At 44.7% G+C, this 20,947-nt stretch overlaps 2 protein-coding genes and 1 long non-coding RNA gene across 4 annotated transcripts in view; 2 read left to right on the forward strand and 1 right to left on the reverse strand.

Annotated features, from left to right (window-relative positions):
• EDEM3 (ER degradation enhancing alpha-mannosidase like protein 3) overlaps positions 1–3,654 on the forward strand; it is a 36,390-nt gene extending 32,736 nt beyond the window's left edge. For both annotated transcript variants that reach the window (XM_083446313.1, XM_083446312.1), the window contains one exon: positions 54–3,654. In XM_083446313.1, coding sequence (XP_083302439.1) covers positions 54–445 — 392 coding nt within the window. In that variant the 3' untranslated portion in view covers positions 446–3,654. The remainder of the gene's footprint in view (positions 1–53) is intronic.
• A 6,306-nt stretch (positions 3,655–9,960) lies between these two features.
• LOC310680108 (uncharacterized protein C1orf226) lies at positions 9,961–18,571 on the reverse strand. The gene is made up of 2 exons (XM_083446383.1): positions 18,280–18,571; positions 9,961–15,342 (listed from the first exon to the last, which is right to left on the reverse strand). Exons 1-2 carry the CDS (start codon positions 18,558–18,560, stop codon positions 14,880–14,882), a joined length of 744 nt encoding a protein of 247 aa, XP_083302509.1. The 5' UTR covers positions 18,561–18,571; the 3' UTR covers positions 9,961–14,879.
• Positions 17,160–20,159, forward strand: LOC310680128. The gene is made up of 3 exons (XR_014512650.1): positions 17,160–17,282; positions 18,705–19,029; positions 19,806–20,159. It is a non-coding gene; the product is annotated as an uncharacterized lncRNA (long non-coding RNA).
• The last annotated feature ends 788 nt before the right edge of the window (positions 20,160–20,947 follow it).

Consider the following 20,947-nt stretch of genomic DNA (forward strand, 5'->3'; position numbering starts at 1 on the left):
CATAAACTACAGTTGTTTTTTAAAAAAATCATTGTGTTCCTTTCCCCTCTAAGATTTGGAAATGGAAAGCATGGATCAGAAGTCATCTGATAATGATTCTCATAACCAGAGGTCAGAAGAGATTTCAGCAGATTTGAACTTGGTCAATCAAGACCCAGAAGGAGAAGGTGGGTTGGAGTCACCTGCAGAGTTGGGCACCAATAGCGTTTCTCTTATGGACCAGGAATCCTGTATCCCTAAACTCCAGGAAACTAATAAACTCCAGGAAACTAGTAGTCAAGCATCAGACTTGGAAAATCACCCCGAGGAACAATCAAAGATTGAAACTGACTCCAATCCCACTGATAGCTGGGATAATAATAAAGGACAGTCTATGGAATCAATATTAGCTGATTGGAATGAAGACATAGAAGCTTTTGAAATGATGGAAAAGGATGAACTATAACTTCTAATAAAGTGCTTGTGGGACTACAAAGTGGTGAACTTGATGGAGGATAGTAAAGACCCTAGCATCTGATTTTTTTTTTTAAAAAAGGAATTGTTCAGTATTGTGACGAGCAGCCAGGTTCCATTGGCAAAAGCCAGCATGTGTTAACATTTGTATTGTTTTTGTTCCCCCTGTTTTATGGAAAATGGGAATGTGCAATTGACCCATTTGCGGGGTTCCTTTGCATGGTGCTGTAGCACAGGAGGTTCATTCAGGGAATGATTTGGATTCCTCCTGCGTTCCACGTTGCTGTAAGTGAGCTTTGTCTAAGCCTTAGGAAGCAGAGAATGAATGAAACGGGGATTTCAATGCACCACCGAGTCTGGATGGCTAGTTGGGGCACAGCACATGATGGCTACAGGCTGGCTGTTGGCGATGATGCTTTTTCAAGGGTCTATACCGTATCTCAGAAGCCTTTTTATGGAGACATGGCAGTAGGTACTTCAGGCTGTGGTGGCCTTTATAAGCGAGGGCAGAACAGCAGGCAGCTCTGACGTGTCCTGTGCCACTTAATATAGCGAGTGTGCTGTACCTCCTTTATCACATCTTCCATTTATTATTTTGAAGAGCGACCAAGATAACTTGGATTTTTATTTTTTTAAGTTCCTAGTTATTGCCTTTGATTTACAGACTATGTGCTTGATTAGCAAAAAATAAAAAATAAAACCGCAGTTAATTCTGAAACTTGAATCTGAGTAATGGGGCATAGCCTCTTCTCTACACTCCCATTACTTTGATTTTGAACCTTGCACAGTGAATCGTGAGCTAAAATAAGCCAAACTTGCTTCCTTGCCGATTTTCTGGGCAAGGTACCAAATCAGATAGTGCTGGGATAGAATTTATTTCATTTTGTTTTTTTGCAACTTTAAATCAGCCTTACATCAGTAACATCTCTCTATTCCTGTATACAGCTTAAATTTCTGTGCACAAAAAGGCCAGTATGTCCATACGAAAGTATGAAGTTAGTGAAAGACTGGTATCATGTGTAGATTTTTTTTTTTTAAAAAAAAGTTGTAGAAATCCTAGTGTGTTTGACAGCAATCATGTTTCACAAGTGTCTTAAAGTGAGCTTTTTTTTTTTTTACAAACCTACATGTAGCTAAAAGACAAAAACAATAGAGCTGCATCTACGCAAGACTGCCAGACGTTGCTTATTTATATCCAGTCTTGATTACGTTTGTCTTTATTGTTCTCGGGTTTTTTGGCTGTAGGAAACCGATTTGACACGGCACAGTACGTGCTGTGCCCTGTTCTGCCACTTTATGTATAAATGTGTTTTTGTTTTAATTGAGAACTAGCAGAATCCCTGTTAGGGTGCTGGGCAGTATGTGGGGAGAGGAGGGCTTGTACCCCAGTGCTCTCACCGAAATTCATTCGGTGATGGGCGTTTTTGGAGCGCACGAACTTTTTCTTAAGACAGCAGTTTACATTCCCCATAGAAGTGAATTATCAACCGTTGACTTAGACATACATAGAGGGAGAAAGTAAAGCTGTATCTGTTGGGATGCTACTGGTATGTGAACTAAACCTGCTCTCTGCTTTTGTACCCCAGTGAACTGAGCAGTTCAGAGGGCAAGTATACCTTTATCCGTCCAGTCCCAGATTGCGTCAATGTCGCGTGCAACACAAATCCTTAGAAACTGGCTATATAACAGTTAGGTTCATTTCCAGTCCGAACCCGAGGATTGATCCTAGCACAAAAAGGTGCAAAGGCATCTTTCTAAAAAACATATCAGCCAGGTGGGAAGACCTTATTCTTATGGATGAAACAGTGGTGCGAAATCTTAGTGGACAAATGAATAAAAGTGTCCTTTAACTTTTTTCAATTCTTTTCCCCATTTGCACATGTGAGTGTTAGATGTGGGGCCTTCGGCATTTTTTTGTGGAGTTCCCAGAGATGAATTATGTTTAGACTGGAGGCTTTAATTTTTTACTTATTATTTTTTTTTTGTACGTGGACTGTTCCTTCAGGGAATTTGAATAGAGGCTTCTCTAAAGTGTCCTTTAGTAACTTAGGCCTAGAGCTTAGAGGAGAATGTGTGCGTTTCGGGCCAAATGCACTTAATATTAAGTTAGAACTGTAAAAAGCAAGTGGGATGTTCTGCATGTCTGAGTAATAGTGCCACTTGTAAAAAACTTCTCAATATTAACTCTGTCCTAGGCTATAACTTACCCCATCAAACTGCTATTTCCATTAGGCCTTCAATAGTAACGGATCATTTGGTGTTTCTGGTGGTGTTTCTGGTGAACTGAATCTTTAGTCATTGTATCTTCACCAAGTGTTTTAGACAAAACAGCAGCTGCTAAATTTCATTTCTTCCTACCGATAATTTATTAAGTGTGTGAGCTACCTGCTACTTATTTGTACATAGTCCATAATGTGGATTTTTAAGTTGATGTGTTGACATCGAAATATCTGCACACCTTTTGAGTTTTCCTCATTAATTCAGGGATTATTGAAAGATTCCCTTGCCATTAGAAAGGAGCATCTGAACGGTGGTAGAGTCTACCTCAGATATAGGTTGCCCTTTTATATATATTTTTTGTTCTTCATCATAGCCATAAGCCTGTTGGACAATAGCAAAAAATGGTTTACATGTTAGTAGCTAAATTTGGAGACTTGTCTTTTGGAGAGAGCTTACCAATTATGAGTTACTATCTTCATATCACAACAGAAGCCCTTTTTTTGGACAAGCATTCCTGTATGTGGTTGAGGCGTTCCTTGAGCTGGCACAATAACAGAGTTAATTTCTAATCAGGATCTTCCTAAGCCTGCGGTCTTGTGCTTCTTTCGGCGTACTTATTTATAGCAGGTTCATAGAGATCCCAGAGAAACCCTATAGTTAGGACAACAGAGGAATCATTCTATGAATGCATAACCGTACATCCAGATTTTATAAGACTTTTTACCAGCCCAATTTACAGCCATATATTTTCTTATGATGTAATTTATGAAAAGTGTAATAAGGGGTGCTGCGACACGACCGTTGTTGGGTTTTACTGTCTGGTAATTTTCAGTGTGTACAATATTCCTAAGGGCAACTGTGTACTGTGATGTAGAAGTCCGAGCTCAAAGTGTATATATAATCCTTGTATATAAAATTGTGTACCTAATTATAATTGCTGATTGTAAAGATTTAATAAAATATGTAAATATTCTGGTCAAAGTGTTTTGCTTTGTATATCATCTAAAAGTTCCTCCTTTTTCTACTCTGTCATTAACATCTTGTATCTTCCTCTGTTTCTCCCTCGTCACTCCCTTGTTCCTCTCTCGTATCTCTCCTGTCCCATCTATTTTCCCCTCCTAATGCTTTATGATATCTCCTCTAAATTTTTTTTTTGCTTCTTCCTCTGAGTTCAGCCTCTTCCTGCTCTGTTTATAAGTGAATGAAATTCCTTCCGGGAATTCCCAGCGGAAGGGAATGTTATTCTTTTTGAGTGCATCTGTTAAGCGTTTATATTTTCCTCTTTTCTTCCTCAACCAAGCTGGTATTTCACGCATGATTATAATTTCTTGTTCTCCAATTCTGAGTTTTTTCTTCTTATTTACTTGCATTATTTGATCTTTTAAAAATTGTGAGTTAAGAAAGACTAGGCAATCTCCAGGCCACCTATTGGGTCTGGCAGTTCTTGACCTAATTCAGAATGCTCTGTCCATGCAGATAGAGATGTCTTCTTCTTGGATTTCCAACCAAGATGCTAGGGCTTTTATTATTACTTTGCTTTGTATATTGATGCGGGTGACAAGCAAACAAGTTTCTCCCAGTTGCACAAATGTTCCCTATCTTCAAATATAAACACCAATGTCAAATCTAACATATGCTCCCTTCAAAATTTAGCATAAGTGTAATCTCAGGCATGAGGAAGGAATTGGTGCCCTTTCGAGGCCATAAGTGACATCAAAAGGTACGGAAGAAATATAGAGGGTTGTTGTTTTTTACAGCTCTATAAAATTCTCATATGCCTTGTAGAGGAGCTGCTCCCCCCTCCCAGAAAATAAAAACAGACCCTAAAAGACCTCTCAAAGCTTTGTAAGCTGCCAAGACCTTACTGGTATGCATTTGTTTAATATAAGAATATAATATGGGTTTCAGTCTACAGCAAGTGTGCCGGAAGAAGCAAAACAAGCATAAAGGTCAGGTCTGTGCCCCACATTTATTTAAGGACAATTCTGGGGCATGTCCAGAGGATGATAATACAAAATGCGCGGTTACACAGATGATGGAGTGGCTTGGTTTTCTTGGTAGTCTGTCATTTTTTGGTACCAGTTAAAGTGCTTTTTGCCGTCCATTTACATTGAGATGTTTGATGCCCTCTTTTTTTTTTGTATAGTCATACCTCGGGTTAAAGTCGCTTCGGGTTAAATCTTTTCAGGTTGCATCCTGCGGCGACCTGGAAGTAACGGAACGGGTTACTTCTGGGTTTCGCCGCTCGCGCATGCGCTCAAAATGACGTCATGCGCAGAAGCGGCAAATCGCAACCTGCGCACGAGCAGACGCGGGTTGCATTCTGCTCAGGTTGCGAACGGGGCTCCAGAACGGATCCCGTTCGCAGCCAGAGATATCACTGTATTTATGTGAACTGCCCTGGAAGTATCTACCGAAGTTCATAATTTTATTTTCATTATTTTTTTAAAAAAGTCACCTTCCACCCATCTTTCAAGGCAATGCTCAAACCACAAAAGCAGCTGAAAAGGAGCAACGCAAAAGCAACAAATGAATTCAGAAACAACGCCAAGGAGTCACTCATGACAGACACCTGTTAGTTCAGCTGGGGAAGGTTATCAGAACAAAAATCTCTCCCATTATTTCCAGAGAGCGCATATTAGTAGGAACTTGTTGCATCTCAGCAGAAATGCTGTTGCACAGAATGGGCAGCCACACTAAAAGCCTGGCTCTGATGCCAGTGTCCTGGAAGAAGCAAAGATCCCCAGTGTCGAAGCAATGATTCTTCAACATCAACTTCGTTGAATGACATGAATGTTTAAGATAGGTAAAGGTAAAGGTACCCCTGCCCGTACGGGCCAGTCTTGCCAGACTCTAGGGTTGTGCGCTCATCTCACTCTATAGGCCGGGAGCCAGTGCTGTTCGCAGACACTTCCGGGTCACGTGGCCAGCGTGACGAAGCTGCATCTGGAGAGCCAGCGCAGCACATGGAACGCCGTTTACCTTCCCGCTGGTAAGCGGTCCCTATTTATCTACTTGCACCCGGGGGTGCTTTCGAACTGCTAGGTTGGCAGGCGCTGGGACCGAAGGATGGGAGCTCACTCCGCCGCGGGGATTCGAACCGCCAACCATGCGATTGGCAAGTCCTAGGCGCTGAGGTTTTACCCACAGCGCCACCCGCATCCCAATATGTTTAAGATAACCTTTGTTAAAAGACCAGAAGCTTTTTTGCTAGGCATTATAGGTCAAGACTGGGACACGGGTCCCACAGAGCCTACGACTTGCTGATCAGAAGGTTGGTGGTTTGAATCCCCCTGACGCGGATAACCCCCGTTGCTCGGTCCCTGCTCCTGCCAACCTAGCAGTTTGAAAGCACATCAAAGTGCAAGTAGATAAATAGGTACTGCTCTGGCGGGAAGGTAAACGGCATTTCTGTGCACTGCTCTGGTTCGCCAGAAGCGGCTTAGTCATGCTGGCCACATGACCCGGCCAATAAAGCGAGATGAGCTGCAACCCCAGAGTCGTTCACGACTGGACCTAACAATCAGGGGTACCTTTACCTTTACCTATAGGTCAAGACTTGCCAAAGGAACAGAAGAAACTACTTATGTATGCCACAACAGCAGCTAGGATACTACTAGCCCAAAAATGGAAAGACTAGATACCAACTAAAGAAGAACGGCAAGGAAAAACTGATGGACTATGTGGAAATGGCGAAGCTAACTGGGAAACTTAAGAGACAAAGAAAATAGAGAATTTAAAAAAGGCTGGGAACCATTTATGTGGTACTTGCAAAAACACTGTAAAGAAGTGAACTCACTAGCAGGGTTTGAGTAAACACAATTAACAAAACGAACTTAGAGAGTGAGGTGTAAAAATTGGGAAATGATAAAGTGTAAGAGGCAATTTGAAAACAATTACGGTATAAAAAGGATAAGAATAGAACAATATTTAATCTAAAGAATGTAATATTAAGGTATAATAAAGCAAGCAGGAGAAGTAAAACGTAAAAAACCAGAAGAGGAAGTTGAGCAAAGACATGGGGGTGGGGAATATGGAAATTGTATTTTTTCTTTTTCTTAGAGATTCTAATGAGTATAAAATTGTAAAACTTAATAAAATATTAAAAAACAAACCTCAGCTTTGTCAGACTGGTCACATTGTTCGGATGCCTGATGATTGTCTTCCAAAGCAACTACTCTTTCCGAACTTAAAAACGGAAAGCGTAATGCTAGTGATCAACAAAAGAGGTTTAAAGAATCAAGGCAAATCTAAAAAAATGTAGTATAAACACTGGCAACTGGGAAACACTGGCCTGCGAGCGCTCCAGCTGGAGAACAGCCAAAGGTGTCGTGGGCTTTGAAGACGCTCGAACTCAGGACGAAAGGGAGAAACATGCTAAGAGGAAGGAACGCTTGGCAAATCCACACCGTGATCAACTCATGCCCAGAAACCTATATCCCCACTGTGGAAGGATGTTTGGATCCAGAATTGGCCTCCACAATCACTTATGCACTCACTGTTAAGAAGACTGTGTTCATGGAAGACAATCTTTCTGTTTAGGGAAGTCTTTAATGTGTGACATTTTAATGTATTTTTAATCTTTGTTGGAAGCCGCCCAGAGTGACTGGGGAGCCCCAGCCAGATGGGCGGGGTACAAATATATTATTATTATTATTATTATTATTATTACTCGGCTATGCGTGATCGCCAAAGATATAGAAAAGAGATATAATATGGTGGTCTCTTAAGTATCTGATTAGCATCAACACTTGGATGCAATCAACTCTCTTGCAAATGTGCGGGAAATCAAAGACTCAGATGCAACTTGTAGACTTCCTCCCCTGTTGTTCGCGTTCAAATGACCCATCCAAATCTGGGTTCAGAAATGTTTAAATTGCTTTGAAAGGAAACGGACCACTCCTCTCACGGCTTTTCTGGTTACGTAGCTAGCTGCTACAGTAAAAGTGTGAAGCCGCTGTGTATATATGGTTACGTGGGAAATATAATCAGAAAAGGAACCATTAAAAGCGAAGCGAGGACAGATAATACTATTTCCCCCCTAATTTAATTTTGGCATTGGTCTTGCTTTGTTGGACAGAGCTACCTGAACATAAGCATGTATGTGACGAAACCTCCTATTAGAGAATCATAAAAGATTACGGAGCTTCTATTTTAGGAATCAGCTCTCCATGACACACTGAATAGCTGCATCTCCCTGTGACTTGATTCAAAGATGCTATTAATAGATGGGGTAGCATAATGTTTTGGGGAAGGTATGCCTTATCAAGTACCTGGATATCTGGTTTCTCTCAGCAATATGTTCTCTCTTTTAAATCTCCTGGCCTTTAAAGGTTTTGAGCAGACTGTGGTGGGGAAAGAGTGCAATGCATTTTTTCCTTAATCCTACAACAAAAGCCTACTGTAGCCCTAATTTCAAGCTTTTATCCAGCAATTTAAGTGCCGTTCAAGTCCTCAAGATGTGGATTAAAAGGAGCCAGGAGATTTAAGATGTCTTCAAGATGTGGATTAAAAGGAGCCACTTTTGCTCCTTCAAACAAACAAACAAACAAACAAACAACAGCATTTGGGCCTCAATCCTGAAATAAGCTCACTTGAATGTACTCTATAGGCTTCGGAACTGTAAAGCGTACAGTGGCACCTCAGGTTAAGTACTTAATTCGTTCTGGAGGTCTGTTCTTAACCTGAAACTGTTCTTAACCTGAAGCACCACTTTAGTTAATGGGGCCTTCTGCTGCTGCCGCGCCGCTGGAGCACGATTTCTGTTTCTATCCTGAAGCAAAGTTCTTAACCTGAAGCACTATTTCTGGGTTAGCGGAGTGTGTAACCTGAAGCGCATGTAACCTGAAACGTATGTAACCCGAGGTACCACTGTAATAGGCACACTGCAGGGAATTAAGTCAAATTTAGACAAGGATATTAGTGAAGTTGCAGCAAGCATGCTGGAGCTTTTAGCATCTGCATCAAAATCCGATACTGCTAACATTCTCCAACATGGAGACTACGTTAATGAGATGTTTTCTCCAGAAGAGATGAGCGAATGCTCTGGGAATAGCATTGGACTGTACTTTGCATTTCCCATAATATTTATGAGACAGAACAATAGTCAAGATTAATGCTTAATTTTCTGTGGCAAATGCCTTTGAGCTGGTGTAAATGTAAAGGGACCCCTGACCATTAGGTCCAGTCGTGGCCGACTTTGGGGTTGCGGCGTTCATCTCGCTTTATTGGCCGAGGGAGCCGGCATACAGCTTCCGGGTCACGTGGCCAGCATGACTAAGCCGCTTCTGGCAAACCAGAGCAGCGCACAGAAATGCTGTTTACCTTCCCGCCGGAGCGGTACCTATTTATCTACTTGCATTTGGATGTGCTTTCGAACTGCTAGGTCGGCAGGAGCAGGGGCTGAGCAACGGGAGCACACCCCGTCGTGGGGATTCGAACCGCTGACCTTCTGATCGGCAAGCCCTAGGCTCTGTGGTTTAACCTACAGCGCCACCCTTGAGCTGGTGTAGGTGATGGCAAAAAATAAATTTAAAAAGGCTAATGAACAAATAAGTTGAGTTGCCTGTGAAGATTTGAATCCAAGATATGCTGCGCTATAAATCTCATAAAAATCAGCACCTGCTTCCTTTCAAAGGAGGACATGGTAGTGGTACCATCACATGTATTTTAATTCTTAAGATATAGAGGGATTCCCCAGATGAACAACAGTCTTTTCTGGCACCTGCCTTTATTGTGTGAAGAGTTACAGAAAACTGCCAGAAGATGGCAGTCCAACTAACCTAAAGCTTTAAAGTGCAAGAACTACCTTGATACAGCAAAACCATCCCTATTCTGTGCTTGCTTTTCAAACTGTGACCATCTACATAGGTGCCTCTGTAGACAAGACTAGAAAATGGTCTATGGAGAGTCCAGCATTTGAATGAAGCCACAGCTGCACTGAAAAAACTTTGGGTGGAGATAAAATATTTTTAAGGGTGCAGTTTGAGGGGATGCTAGTGGTTGTGTTTCTTTTTATACACATAAAACAGATTACCTGCAAGGATTTCTGTTGGTGTGCAGTGTTGGTATTCAAGTTTTGCAGCCAGCCATGCCTTCTTTTAGGATCCTTTCTACACATAAGAAATGCAACAGAAAAGGAAGATTTTTGCACCATGCTTAAGATTTTAAGGCTTAAGGTGTGTGCAAGGTCAGGCAGACTTATACAGCAAGAGAAACTCCGCTTTAGGCAACCTGTTTTCGCGGTTTTTCAGTTTACGGAGAGGAGGGGAAAACCACCGCAACTCATAAGGTGAAAAGAGTTTATTGTGCAATACGAACTGCCCACACCAGAACACAGTTAGATTACAGAGTTTAAAAGCTCTATCGTTTTTCTTGCAAAACCTGTGATTTTCAAATGCTAGTGCTGTTGCAGATTCTCCTTCATTAAAAAGTGATGAAGATTACTTTCTTCAATTTCTACATATCAGTACAAAATACATTATAATTTCATATAGGACATACGCATAAACACATACATATCCGAAACAGGTATCTGAGCGACAACGTTAAGACATCTGAAGAATGAATGCGCTTCAACAGGAGTTGATTTGACTTTCATACTTTCCCCAGGTAATTCTTTTCTCAGGAAAATGAGGCTGCAGTTCTGTGCACACTTGTTTGTGAGTAGGCCCCCACTGAACACCACCGGGGGCTTTACTTCTGAGAAAATATGCACAAGGCAACGCTGCACAATGTTTAACCATGTTTCTTTAACTGTACCTAAACCCATACGTGCCCAAACTGCTCACACGCAAACTTCAATCTGAGTAGACCTATTACCCAGAATTACAATTCGCTCAGAGGAGCTGGATGGATCACAGTCCAGTCCTATAAAGAGTTGGTGTGCTTCAGCGCAATGATTCCACTGGGTTTAGTTGTGTCTAAATAGGTTTTGTGTTTTTTGTTTCTTAAAAGAGGCACTATGTCTTAAGGGCTAGGTAATAAGAATTCAGTAGCAACGATGGGGAAAACATCATCTGCTGAATTTCTGCCCGTCCTAAGAGTGTTGCTTCCAAAAATTCTGATAATTATTATTTACAAATGTTAAAAGAAAATATTCTCTAAATATCTGATGTGCATAGTTCATGCTCAGTAATATTTTACTTCAGTAGCTGGTATCTGACAGCAAGCTTGCAGTGTTGCTTCCTAGTCCCATCATGGTTCCTTTCATAGGTTAAAAAAAAGGTACAGGACACCTGGATGGTTAAGTCCAGTTCAAGGTGACTATGGGGTTGTGGCACTCATCTTGCTTTCAGGCGGAGGGAGCTGGCGTTGGTTCACAGACAACTTTCCGGGTCATGTGGCCAGCAGGACTAAACGGCTTCTGGCGCAACAGAACACTGTAATGGAAGCCAGAACGCATGGAAACGCCGTTTACCTTCCTGCTGCAGTGGTACCTATTTATCTACTTGCACTGGTGTGCTTTCAAACTGCTAGGTTGGCAGGAGCTGGGACAGAGCCACGGGAGCTCTCTCCGTTGCGGGGATTCGAACTGCTGACCTTCCGATCAGCAAGCCCAAGAGCAGGGGACAGCAAATTTTTTCAGCAGGGGGCCAGTCCACTGTCCCTCAGACCTTGTGGGGCACTGGACTATATTTTGGAAAAAAAATATGAATGAATTCCTATGCCCCACAAATAACCCAGAGATGCATTTTAAAGAAAAGGACACATTCTACTCATATTAAAAACATGCTGATTCCCGGACCGCCCGCAGGCCGGATTTAGAAGGCGATTGGGCCGGATCTGGCCCCCGGGCTTTAGTTTGCCTACCCTTGCCCAAGAGGTTCAGTGGTTTAGACCACAGCGCCACCCGCGTCCTATAACCTTTCATAACATTCAGGGAGCATTGCAGCATCAGTTGTTGGGCCAAGGATTCCAGATAAGTAACTGGAGATTTTTTGTGTGTGTTGGGCATCTTTGATACATTGGCTTATTATTATTATTTTAATAAACTTTTCTGGATGAAATTTCCAGGCCTAGAAGTCCCTTCCGAGAAGATCATTGCCACCAAATTTGAGAAGGATGGCTTATTCTGCAAGTTTGAGGGTAGTTTTCAAAAGGTGTAACTTAACCTCCCCTATTCTGGGGTCAGTTTGTATGAAAACAGAGAAGTGCCTTTGGTAAGAAACCTGGAAAATTTCAGATGGACGGGTGCAGGGATTTTTTGTGCTAGGTATGTTAAAGGGGGGGGGGGCACTGAAAAGGAATTTACTTCCTTCTCCCTTCTGTGATTTGTGGGCAATTTATATCCATATACAGTAAAGAAGGCAGCAAAACTGTAAAGATGAATGAAAAACACTTTTAGGGTGCTTTTAGTTTTCCTGCTCAGCTGAAAACACTGCAGAAAGAAACTTTAAAGTGTTTCATCCCTGGCAGAATAAAATACATTAACGTACAGACTGCACTTTAAAGTTGGGGTGTTTCTAAAAGGGACCCCCCTCTCCGTTTTGTAGGCAATTTGCTGCGTTCTGTGTTGTGTGACTGTGCTCCACACACATACACACCCGCACAGTGTTATATTAGTGCTTAGTGCAACCATACAACCCTGGCTGCCCCCAGGCCACCCCCTCACACTTTTATTCTTTCAGCCCGAGAACAGGTATCCAATCCACTCTCTGTTTTAGAGCAAGATGCTGAGCGCTTTCCTGGCCTTTATGCTAAGCAGTGGGAGAGGAGGCAGCAGAATGGCAAGCCAGGCTGGCTGCCTGGCACCCGTGGTCCTCTATTATTAAGTTGCCTTTAGAAGGGGTGCCGTGCCCTTCGCTGCCAGGCAACCAGGGGAGCTGGCACAGCTTGATTCAGTTTGTGGGGACCCTGTGGAACTCCATGCGCTGCCAGGGGTGTTGGTGCCAGCATCAGCCAACCACGGAAAGCGCAGCAGTGGAGACAGGCCTTGAGCATCCTTAGGAGCACTGTGTGCTGCCGCCACCACAGACATGTAGCTGCAAAATGCACTGAAAGCACAGGATCAGCCTCTGACAAGTTGCTTCTGCATCCGTCCCAAAAGCACTGCGACGGGAAGGAAGAAAGGAGAACCCTGGGAAAGTTTCCCCAGCTAAAAGTGAAAGCTGTCCATCACAAAACTACGGCCCCACATTTTCCACCCTTGTGTTTTCCTGATAAAAGCAAACTTGGGAATAAATGCTGCAGTTTTTGCAGATACACTGCCCCCCCCCCTCTCTCTCTCTCTCTCTCTCTCTGCCTCCAAATCTCTGGATTAATGTGCGCAAGGCTTTGAGGGGACCTAATTTGGTTTGGAACATTTTGGAGGGAGCCCAGTTTGGCTCGGACACCTCCTGAATTTCTCTAAATCAGCTTGATTCAGATTGGGAATTTGCCTGACTCTTAGGCACACACCTAATCTTTCTCTCTCTCTGTGTATAATTCTTCTTACAGCATTTGATATATTGTGCAGTCGTTATTAGTACTTTTCAGTAACTGACTTCTTGTGGAATTTCTCACTTCAAACCCAGCAAAATTGAGAGATTAAAAAAAAGGGGAATGGGGGAGAGCCTTACCAATGTTAATTAAAAATTGCACATTGAAATCCAAGTATAACATTTAACATTTGTACCATTTTATGTAAACCGTTAAGAGATTGTTTTTTCTGATTAAGTGGTATGTATATAAAACTTGCTAAGTAACATAAACACTTTGGCGATAAATAGGAAGGTTTGCTGAATTTCAAATGCTTGTATAAAAGACAAATGATGTAACCAGGTATGTGAAAATTCACCAGCGAGGTGGAACTCCTTTGTCCAGAATGTTTGGTGGCCTGAGACTGTTTGGAAATCATCTGAGCGTCTGTGGCGATCGTGCAGCTGTGGCATTTCATCGGCTCTTCACGCACAACGGAGTTAAAGCCGTTTGATTGGCATTTGCAAATAGCATTGCTGAAAATGCTTGCCATCCATCTGAAATGTAGCTGGGCATCTGTAGTGCAAGTCAGATGGAAGGGGCTTTTGCCATCTTCAGATCCTGAGGTAAAGTGAGAGGAAGAGTAAAGGCAACACCAGCAGATGACAGAGAGCACATTGATTTCAGTACAAGCTGCTCATTGCTCTCTCTTTGGCTTGAAAACACCCAGTGCTGAGTCTGGACAGCAAAGGAGGGGAAGGGAAGGTTAAGGCCAGGACTGAAGACTTCTAGAAAGACAATGAGGTACACTCCTAAGGGAGATAGAAGCAGCAAAGACTGTATTCCTGGAAGACACGGACAGGACAGGCGGCTCTTGAGCAGAATCCTCAAGGATTTCCCCACCACAAGGTCTAGGAATCTTGTGTGCTTAATGAGAACATAAACTTGGCAAGAGAGATTAAGGTCCCCGGTCACCTGAATAAATAGGACTCTGCCAGGAATTCCAGAAAGAAGAGTTTTATTAGAAGGCCTGTTGGAGTCAAACGCAGCTCAAATAGAAGAAGGAAAGTAGGTCTTGGTCCGAGCAGAGGAGTAACAGGAACAAGACTGTGAGAGTGGCTGTAAGCAGAAGATCCTTTTGCTTCTCACCGTGAGGTTTTAAGGGATTCGTCAACGAAGCTGGCTTAAAGTGCTTCCTTATGCAGAAGTTCGGCATGAGATGAAGATGCTTCATGACAGGAGACTCCTAGGTGGCAAGGCTAGTGACTGGCAAGGCTACCGGCACAGTGGTGATTTGACTCTGAATTGCTCACCAGCCACCGTGAAGCTCCGATAAATATAGACAGCTGTAGGGATCAGAGTCCCGGGTGGCAGAACTGGCATGAAGAAGGCACAGCGCTACGGTAAAACAGCCGGACAACAGCTAAACAACAGCACTTTCCAGTTCTGCTCACAAGGACCAGTCTCTGGAGGGAAGTGATTCTCATTCTGCCTTTGCAGTTTCAGCATTCCCAACGCCCCAACGGAGGTGATGTTTGCTCAGGAGGGTCCACAGATGCTCCACCGGTTAGCAGAGCAGCCCAGGCAGCCCAGAGCCCCAAATGGCTGGCTTCCCACGCCCAATGCAAACATTTCAGGGTGCTGGAAAGGACACCTGCCTTTCTCGACCTCCTGCCCACAACTTTACCCGACTGGAGCTGTCCTCTGGTGATGTGGGGTCCGTTCCGCCATCAAGCTCAATAAATGTTAGAAAGGAGCTGCCGAAGCAGGGACAGTCTTGCTATGAAACGGGAGCAGCTGAGATGTTTCTACTCAAACGACAGCAAATCTGGACTGTGACCTTCAGCTTCCAGGGTGGACGTCTCTGCCATTGAGGGGCCCACGTTGCTCTCGAACTGGCATTCGGGAGGGATCTTGTCCGCACTCAAACTGAGTGCCACATTTTCTGGGGAGGGAGGTATCCTGTAAGCAGTGTTTAGTTTAGGCTCCAAATTCTCCTTATAGATGAGATCAGGCACTCCACAGGCCCGGCTGTGGCTGGTCCCAACCTCCTCCTGCGTCAACAAACCAATTCCGCTCCGCGCTGCCTCTCTCCTGGAAGGCTGGCATTCATGATCCTGGCATCCCTCTGGGAAAGAAGCTTCGACGTTACCTACCAATGGCTGGGAGGCAATCAGCATATCTTGGGTGGTCTTCAGAGCTCTTGGGGTGCGCTTCTTGACAATCTCCGGGGGTGGGTTGAGCCTTGGAATGGCATCGACGGGAGCCTGCCTACAAGCATAAGGAGAAAGGGTTAAGGGAGGCACTCAGTGAGAACGGTGCATTACCGAATCCTTTGAAAAGCGTGGCTTGAAAACAATCATGGCTCACAGGTCTTCCGTGTCACCAGCTTCTTTCTAAGAAACAAGATGGCAAGAGCTAATGGCTTCCATTTCGACCAAAGCTAGAATGTGTAGCATGCAGAAGACTGTCAGCACTTCGCATACCGGGGCAGCACAGCTTAAAAAGTGGCACAACTTCTTCCAGCTCTTGGAAGGAATACACCTCCTAAGAGCGCAGCTCCTTGGTTCTTTTTCCAGCCCAGGGCTGATCTGGTGGAGAGTCCCATCCCATTTCCGCCTAACTATTGTGGTGCACTGCTTTCTGGTACACAAGTAAATCAAGTGTGGCCGACTCTGGGGTTGCGGCGCTCATCTCGCTTTATTGGCCGAGGGAGCCGGCGTACAGCTTCCGGGTCATGTGGCCAGCAGGACTAAGCCGCTTCTAGTGAACCAGAGCAGCACGCGGAAACGCTGTTTACCTTCCCGCCGGAGTGGTACCTATTTATCTACTTGCACATTGTGCTTTCGAAATGCTAGGTGGGCAGGAGCAGGGACCGAACAACGGGAGCTCACCCCGTCGCGGGGATTCGAACCGCCGACCTTCTGATCGGCAAGTCCTAGGCTCTGTGGTTTAACCCACAGGGCCAGCCACGTCCCTAAATCAAGTGTAGCGATGGGAAAAATGGCCTAGTACCACTTTCACAACCTTCTGTTAGCTGGATGTCCTGGGACTTAAACCTCTGAAAGGTGTGAGCCCATGGGGGTTATGAGCTTTGGGAGTTCAGATGTTGTCATGATTCCAACTCCAGCCCCAGCGCAGCACAGCCAAGAGTCCTCTGGCAGCAAAAAGGTAAAGGTACCCCTGGACATAGGCAAACTCGGCCCTCCAGATGTTTTGAGACAACAGTTCCCATCATCCCTGACCACTGGTCCTGATAGCTAGGGATGATGGGAGTTGTAGTCCCAAAACATCTGGAGGGTCGAGTTTGCCTATGCCTGCCCTGGACAGTTTAGTCCAGTCAAGGGCAACTATGGGGTTGCAGCCCTCATCTTGCTTTCAGGCCAAGGGAGCCGGCGTTTGTCCACTGGTAGCTTTCTGGGTCATGTGGCCAGCAGGACTAAACTGCATCTAGTGCAACGGAACACTGTGATTGTAGCCAGAGCGCATGAAAACACCATTTACTTCCCGCCACAGTAATACCTGTTTATCTACTTGCGCTGGCGTGCTTTCAAACTGCTAGGTTGACAGGAGCTGGGACAGAGCAATGGGAGCTCACCCCGTCATGGGGATTTGAACCGCCAAGCTTCTGATCAGCAAGCCCAAGAGGCTCGGTGGTTTAGACCACAGTGCCACCCGCGTCCCATGCATTCCTATACTACCGCAGGCTAGGTTACTCCTCATCCTTCTACCCCATTTCACATTTCATTCAGAAAACATTTGCTTCTGCTCAAACTGTTCCGGGGGTACCTTTTCCCAGCACTCCCCCCTCCCCCCCAGCTCACCTGGCAAGCTGCTTTTGTGCACGGGGCATGTTAAGTCAGGTACACTCTTCAGGGCAAAGCTGGGGAGACGTGGCCCAGAGATTGTCAAGAGGGAAAAATTTTCCATGCCCTCTCAGACACTCCTTCACTAAAAGGGCCCATTTGTGGTGCAAAGCTTTCTCCGGGCAAAGGACCAGGTAGCCAGCTGGCCTTGTGACATCATCTCCTGACCTAACAAACAGCGACTGCTGGCACCTGGGCATGACTTTGTAGAGGCTGCCGGCTGCCAGGGCAAGTTGTGGGGGAATCCTTTCTATGTGGGTCTCATGCTGAATCCTCCTCAAGGGGAGAGATGCGTAGGACAGGCTACACAGATGCAATCCAAAGTGGTTCTGTGTCCTTCGCGAGGTATCTCAGCCCCATCGTCCTAATTTATCGCCTCTCGTGAGAAAGGAAGCAATCGGTGGATTAAAACGAGACACAGGCTCTCAGCTCAGGCTCAGGAAACAAAAGCAGAGGAGGACAAGGCAGGAGGATTGCCAGGAAAATCTCAGCTAAAGAGATGCCTTGCGATAATTTTTTTAATGAAGTGATTGAAGTGGCTTAATCGCAGATGAGAAGAGTATTACAAAAACAATATGGTATAATCAGGGAGAAGGGGAAGGAGGCAAAAACCGAGGTAAAAATATTTTACCTCAGGCTCTGAGGTAAAGGTGGTTTAGACCACAGCGTCACCCGTGTCCTCTGGCAGTGGGGGGGGGGGGAGGTTAAGGTAAAGTCCCAAATTCCTATATCTGTGACCTGCGGAAGCCGCACACAGTAGTGACGACTAATGGCTATGGAGCTCTACATGGGGCTAACTTTGAAGATGACCCGGAAACTACAACTAATCCAGAATGCGGCAGCTAGACTGGTGACTGGGGGTGGCCGCCGAGACCACATAACACCTGTCTTGAAAGACCTACATTGGCTCCCAGTACGTTTCCGAGCACAATTCAAAGTGTTGGTGCTGACCTTTAAAGCTCTACATGGCCTCAGCCCAGTATACCTGAAGGAGCGTCTCCACCCCCATCGTTCTGCCCAGACGCTGAGGTCCAGTGCTGAGGGCCTTCTGGTGGTTCCCTCATTGCGAGAAGCAAAGCTACAGGGAAGCAGGCAGAGAGCCTTCTTGGTGGTGGCGCCCGCCCTGTGGAACGCCCTCCCACCAGATGTCAAAGAGATAAACAACTACCTGACATTCAGAAGACATCTGAAGGCAGCCCCGTTCTGGGAAGATTTTAATGTGTGACATCTTAGTGTATTTTTGGTCTTTGTGGAAGCCGCCCAGAGTGGCTGGGGAAACCCAGCCAGATGGGTGGAGTACAAATAATAAATTATTATTATTATTATTATGGAGCCCACTTACCATTCCTCCTGGTCCTGGCCTTGCCCACAGGAGAGGGCGGCCCCAGCACGCTCATTCACTTCGGTTACCCCAAAGCTGCTGTGGTTGCTGGTCTCTTTCCTGCGTAGCAAGTCGTTGACTTTCGCACCCACCGTCTTGCTCAGGTTCTTCAAGTGCTGGCTGCCCCCCACCCACTCGGGGGGGCCTCGAGGGCTCACACGGGGGGAGGATCTGGGGTGAAGGGAGACCGATTTGGCAGCCGGCAGCTTTGTTGCAGCGGTAGTGTTTGAATTCTCAAACATATTTTGGTCAACTAGAAAAGAAACAAAATGGCATCCGTGTGAGTGGGACATTTGCCAGGAAAATCCCTCTTCACCCAGGTAGCCTGACCAATTGTTTTTCATGTGCATTTGTTATCTGTTTAATGAATGAATTTCTTCCCATAGAACACAAGGCGATTTAATCTATGTGCATCAATAACCAAAGCATATTTTAAAACAACTTCAAGTCCAATATAAACACAAGCTGGGATGAAAATCTTCCGTTGAGAGGCTTGTTGGAAAAGTGAGTTCTTCAAATCACTCTCCTTCCCAGGCTGAGAGGAAAAAATGGCGAAAGCAAGTTATTTATTGGGACAGTGGGAGTTTTGCAGCCGCTGTTAAAGTTGCAAAGCAATGAAGTACGCGATAGAGCAATGGAGAATTTCTGAAACAAAAATGGGATATTAGCTCCGCCCGAGGCATGATGGAGAACAGCAACAACCAGGAAAAGGTAGACAACTCGTATTTTTCGCTCCATAAGACGCATTTTTTTCTTCCTAAAAAGTAAGGGGAAATGTCTGTGCGTCTTATGGAGCGAATGTGTGGTCCCTGGAGCCAAATTGCCCAGGGGTGAAAAGCAGATCGTGCTTTTTTTTTTTTGAAAGAGGGACGTGGGTGTTGAAACAAAGCGGCTGATCACAAGCGATTGGAAGCGAGATAAGGGACGCTAGCAATAAAGGAGGCTGCCTGGGAGTGGGGAGGTAAAGACAGCATACTTGCAAGGAGAGGACAGGAAGACTAAATCAATGAGGAGAGAAATTAGAAGAAAAGGAGGAGCAAAAAACTGCTCCAGCTAAGAAAAAGACACTAAGGCAAACAAAAGGGAAGGGAGTGTTGAAAGGAAGCAGCTGATCGGTGGGATCAGGAGAGAGATAATGGACGGTAGCGATAAAGGAGGCTGCCTGGGAGGGGGGAGGTAAAAGCCCATGGATCCTCAGGATTTTTACATTGGGTCACCCCAAATTCACCCTCAGATCACATAGCTTGTCCATGGCTACAGCCTGCACCAAAAAAATTACACACCCACTGTTTCCTGGGGCTGCAATGGTGCAAAAATGTGGTTACTAAGCACGGATTCACATGGATCCTCAGGATTTTTGCATTGGGTCTCCCCAAATTCACCATCAAATCACATTTCTGTGGCCACAGAATGAACCACAAAAATCATACATCCACTGTTTCGTTCAGAGTATTTTTTCCCCCTTGTTTTCCTTCTCTAAAAACTAGGTGCGTCTTATGGTCAGGTGCGTATTATGGAGCGAAAAATACGGGTAGTATTTTACAAGGACAGGAAGAAACAGCACGGACAGAATAATTGCCACACACCAGTAGAACAAGGATATAGTCTGACTGCCTCACTTGTAGTTTTTATAAACCACTTAATGTGTCAATATGAATTGATGTTGTTAATATCATAGGTATTGTATAAGGGATTATTTTGACCGGAGTGCAATTGAAATTAATAGAACGCAGAAATAAATTAAATAATCAAACCATCATATCTAGCACGTGGGGGCCACCTAAATGATATAATTTGGTACCTGAATGATTGGTATTAGTAATTGTATTATCATTTGGTATTATAATGAGGCTATTATTGGATTGTAATTGAAAATTACATAAAAATTATTTTTAAAAAAGGAAAAAGAAAAGCGAGTTCTTTAATAGACGCCGAAATGATAACCGAGATGGTGGTTGCCTGAAACACAGCGTAAGAGAGAATCCCAATTCTAACACGGCATGGGATGGGATACTGTGTCCAGTTCTGGGCACCACAGTTCAAGAAGGACACTGACAAACTGGAATGTGTCCAGAGGAGGGCAACCAAAATAGTCAAAGGCCTGGAAACGATGCCTTATGAGGAACGGCTAAGGGAGCTGGGCATGTTTAGCCTGGAGAAGAGGAGGTTAAGGGGTGATATGATAGCCATGTTCAAATATATAAAAGGATGTCACATAGAGGAGGGAGAAAGGTTGTTTGCTGCTGCTCCAGAGAAGCGGACACGGAGCAATGGATCCAAACTACAAGAAAGAAGATTCCACCTCAACATTAGGAAGAACTTCCTGACAGTAAGAGCTGTTCGACAGTGGAATTTGCTGCCAAGGAGTGTGGTGGAGTCTCCTTCTTTGGAGGTCTTTAAGCAGAGGCTTGACAACCATATGTCAGGAGTGCTCTGATGGTGTTTCCTGCTTGGCAGGGGGTTGGACTCGATGGCCCTTGTGGTCTCTTCCAACTCTATGATTCTATGATTCCTATTGAATTGGTATCTGCAGGAGGCCTTCTCTTGAGGAACACAGTTATCAGGGGTGAGACAACTTTAAGCTATACTGGTCTCAAGAGCCTATAACTAACACCAGCCCTTTGAACTG

This window comes from Podarcis tiliguerta (genome assembly GCF_965153285.1).
Source record: "Podarcis tiliguerta genome assembly, chromosome: 6".
Taxonomy (NCBI): domain Eukaryota; kingdom Metazoa; phylum Chordata; class Lepidosauria; order Squamata; family Lacertidae; genus Podarcis; species Podarcis tiliguerta.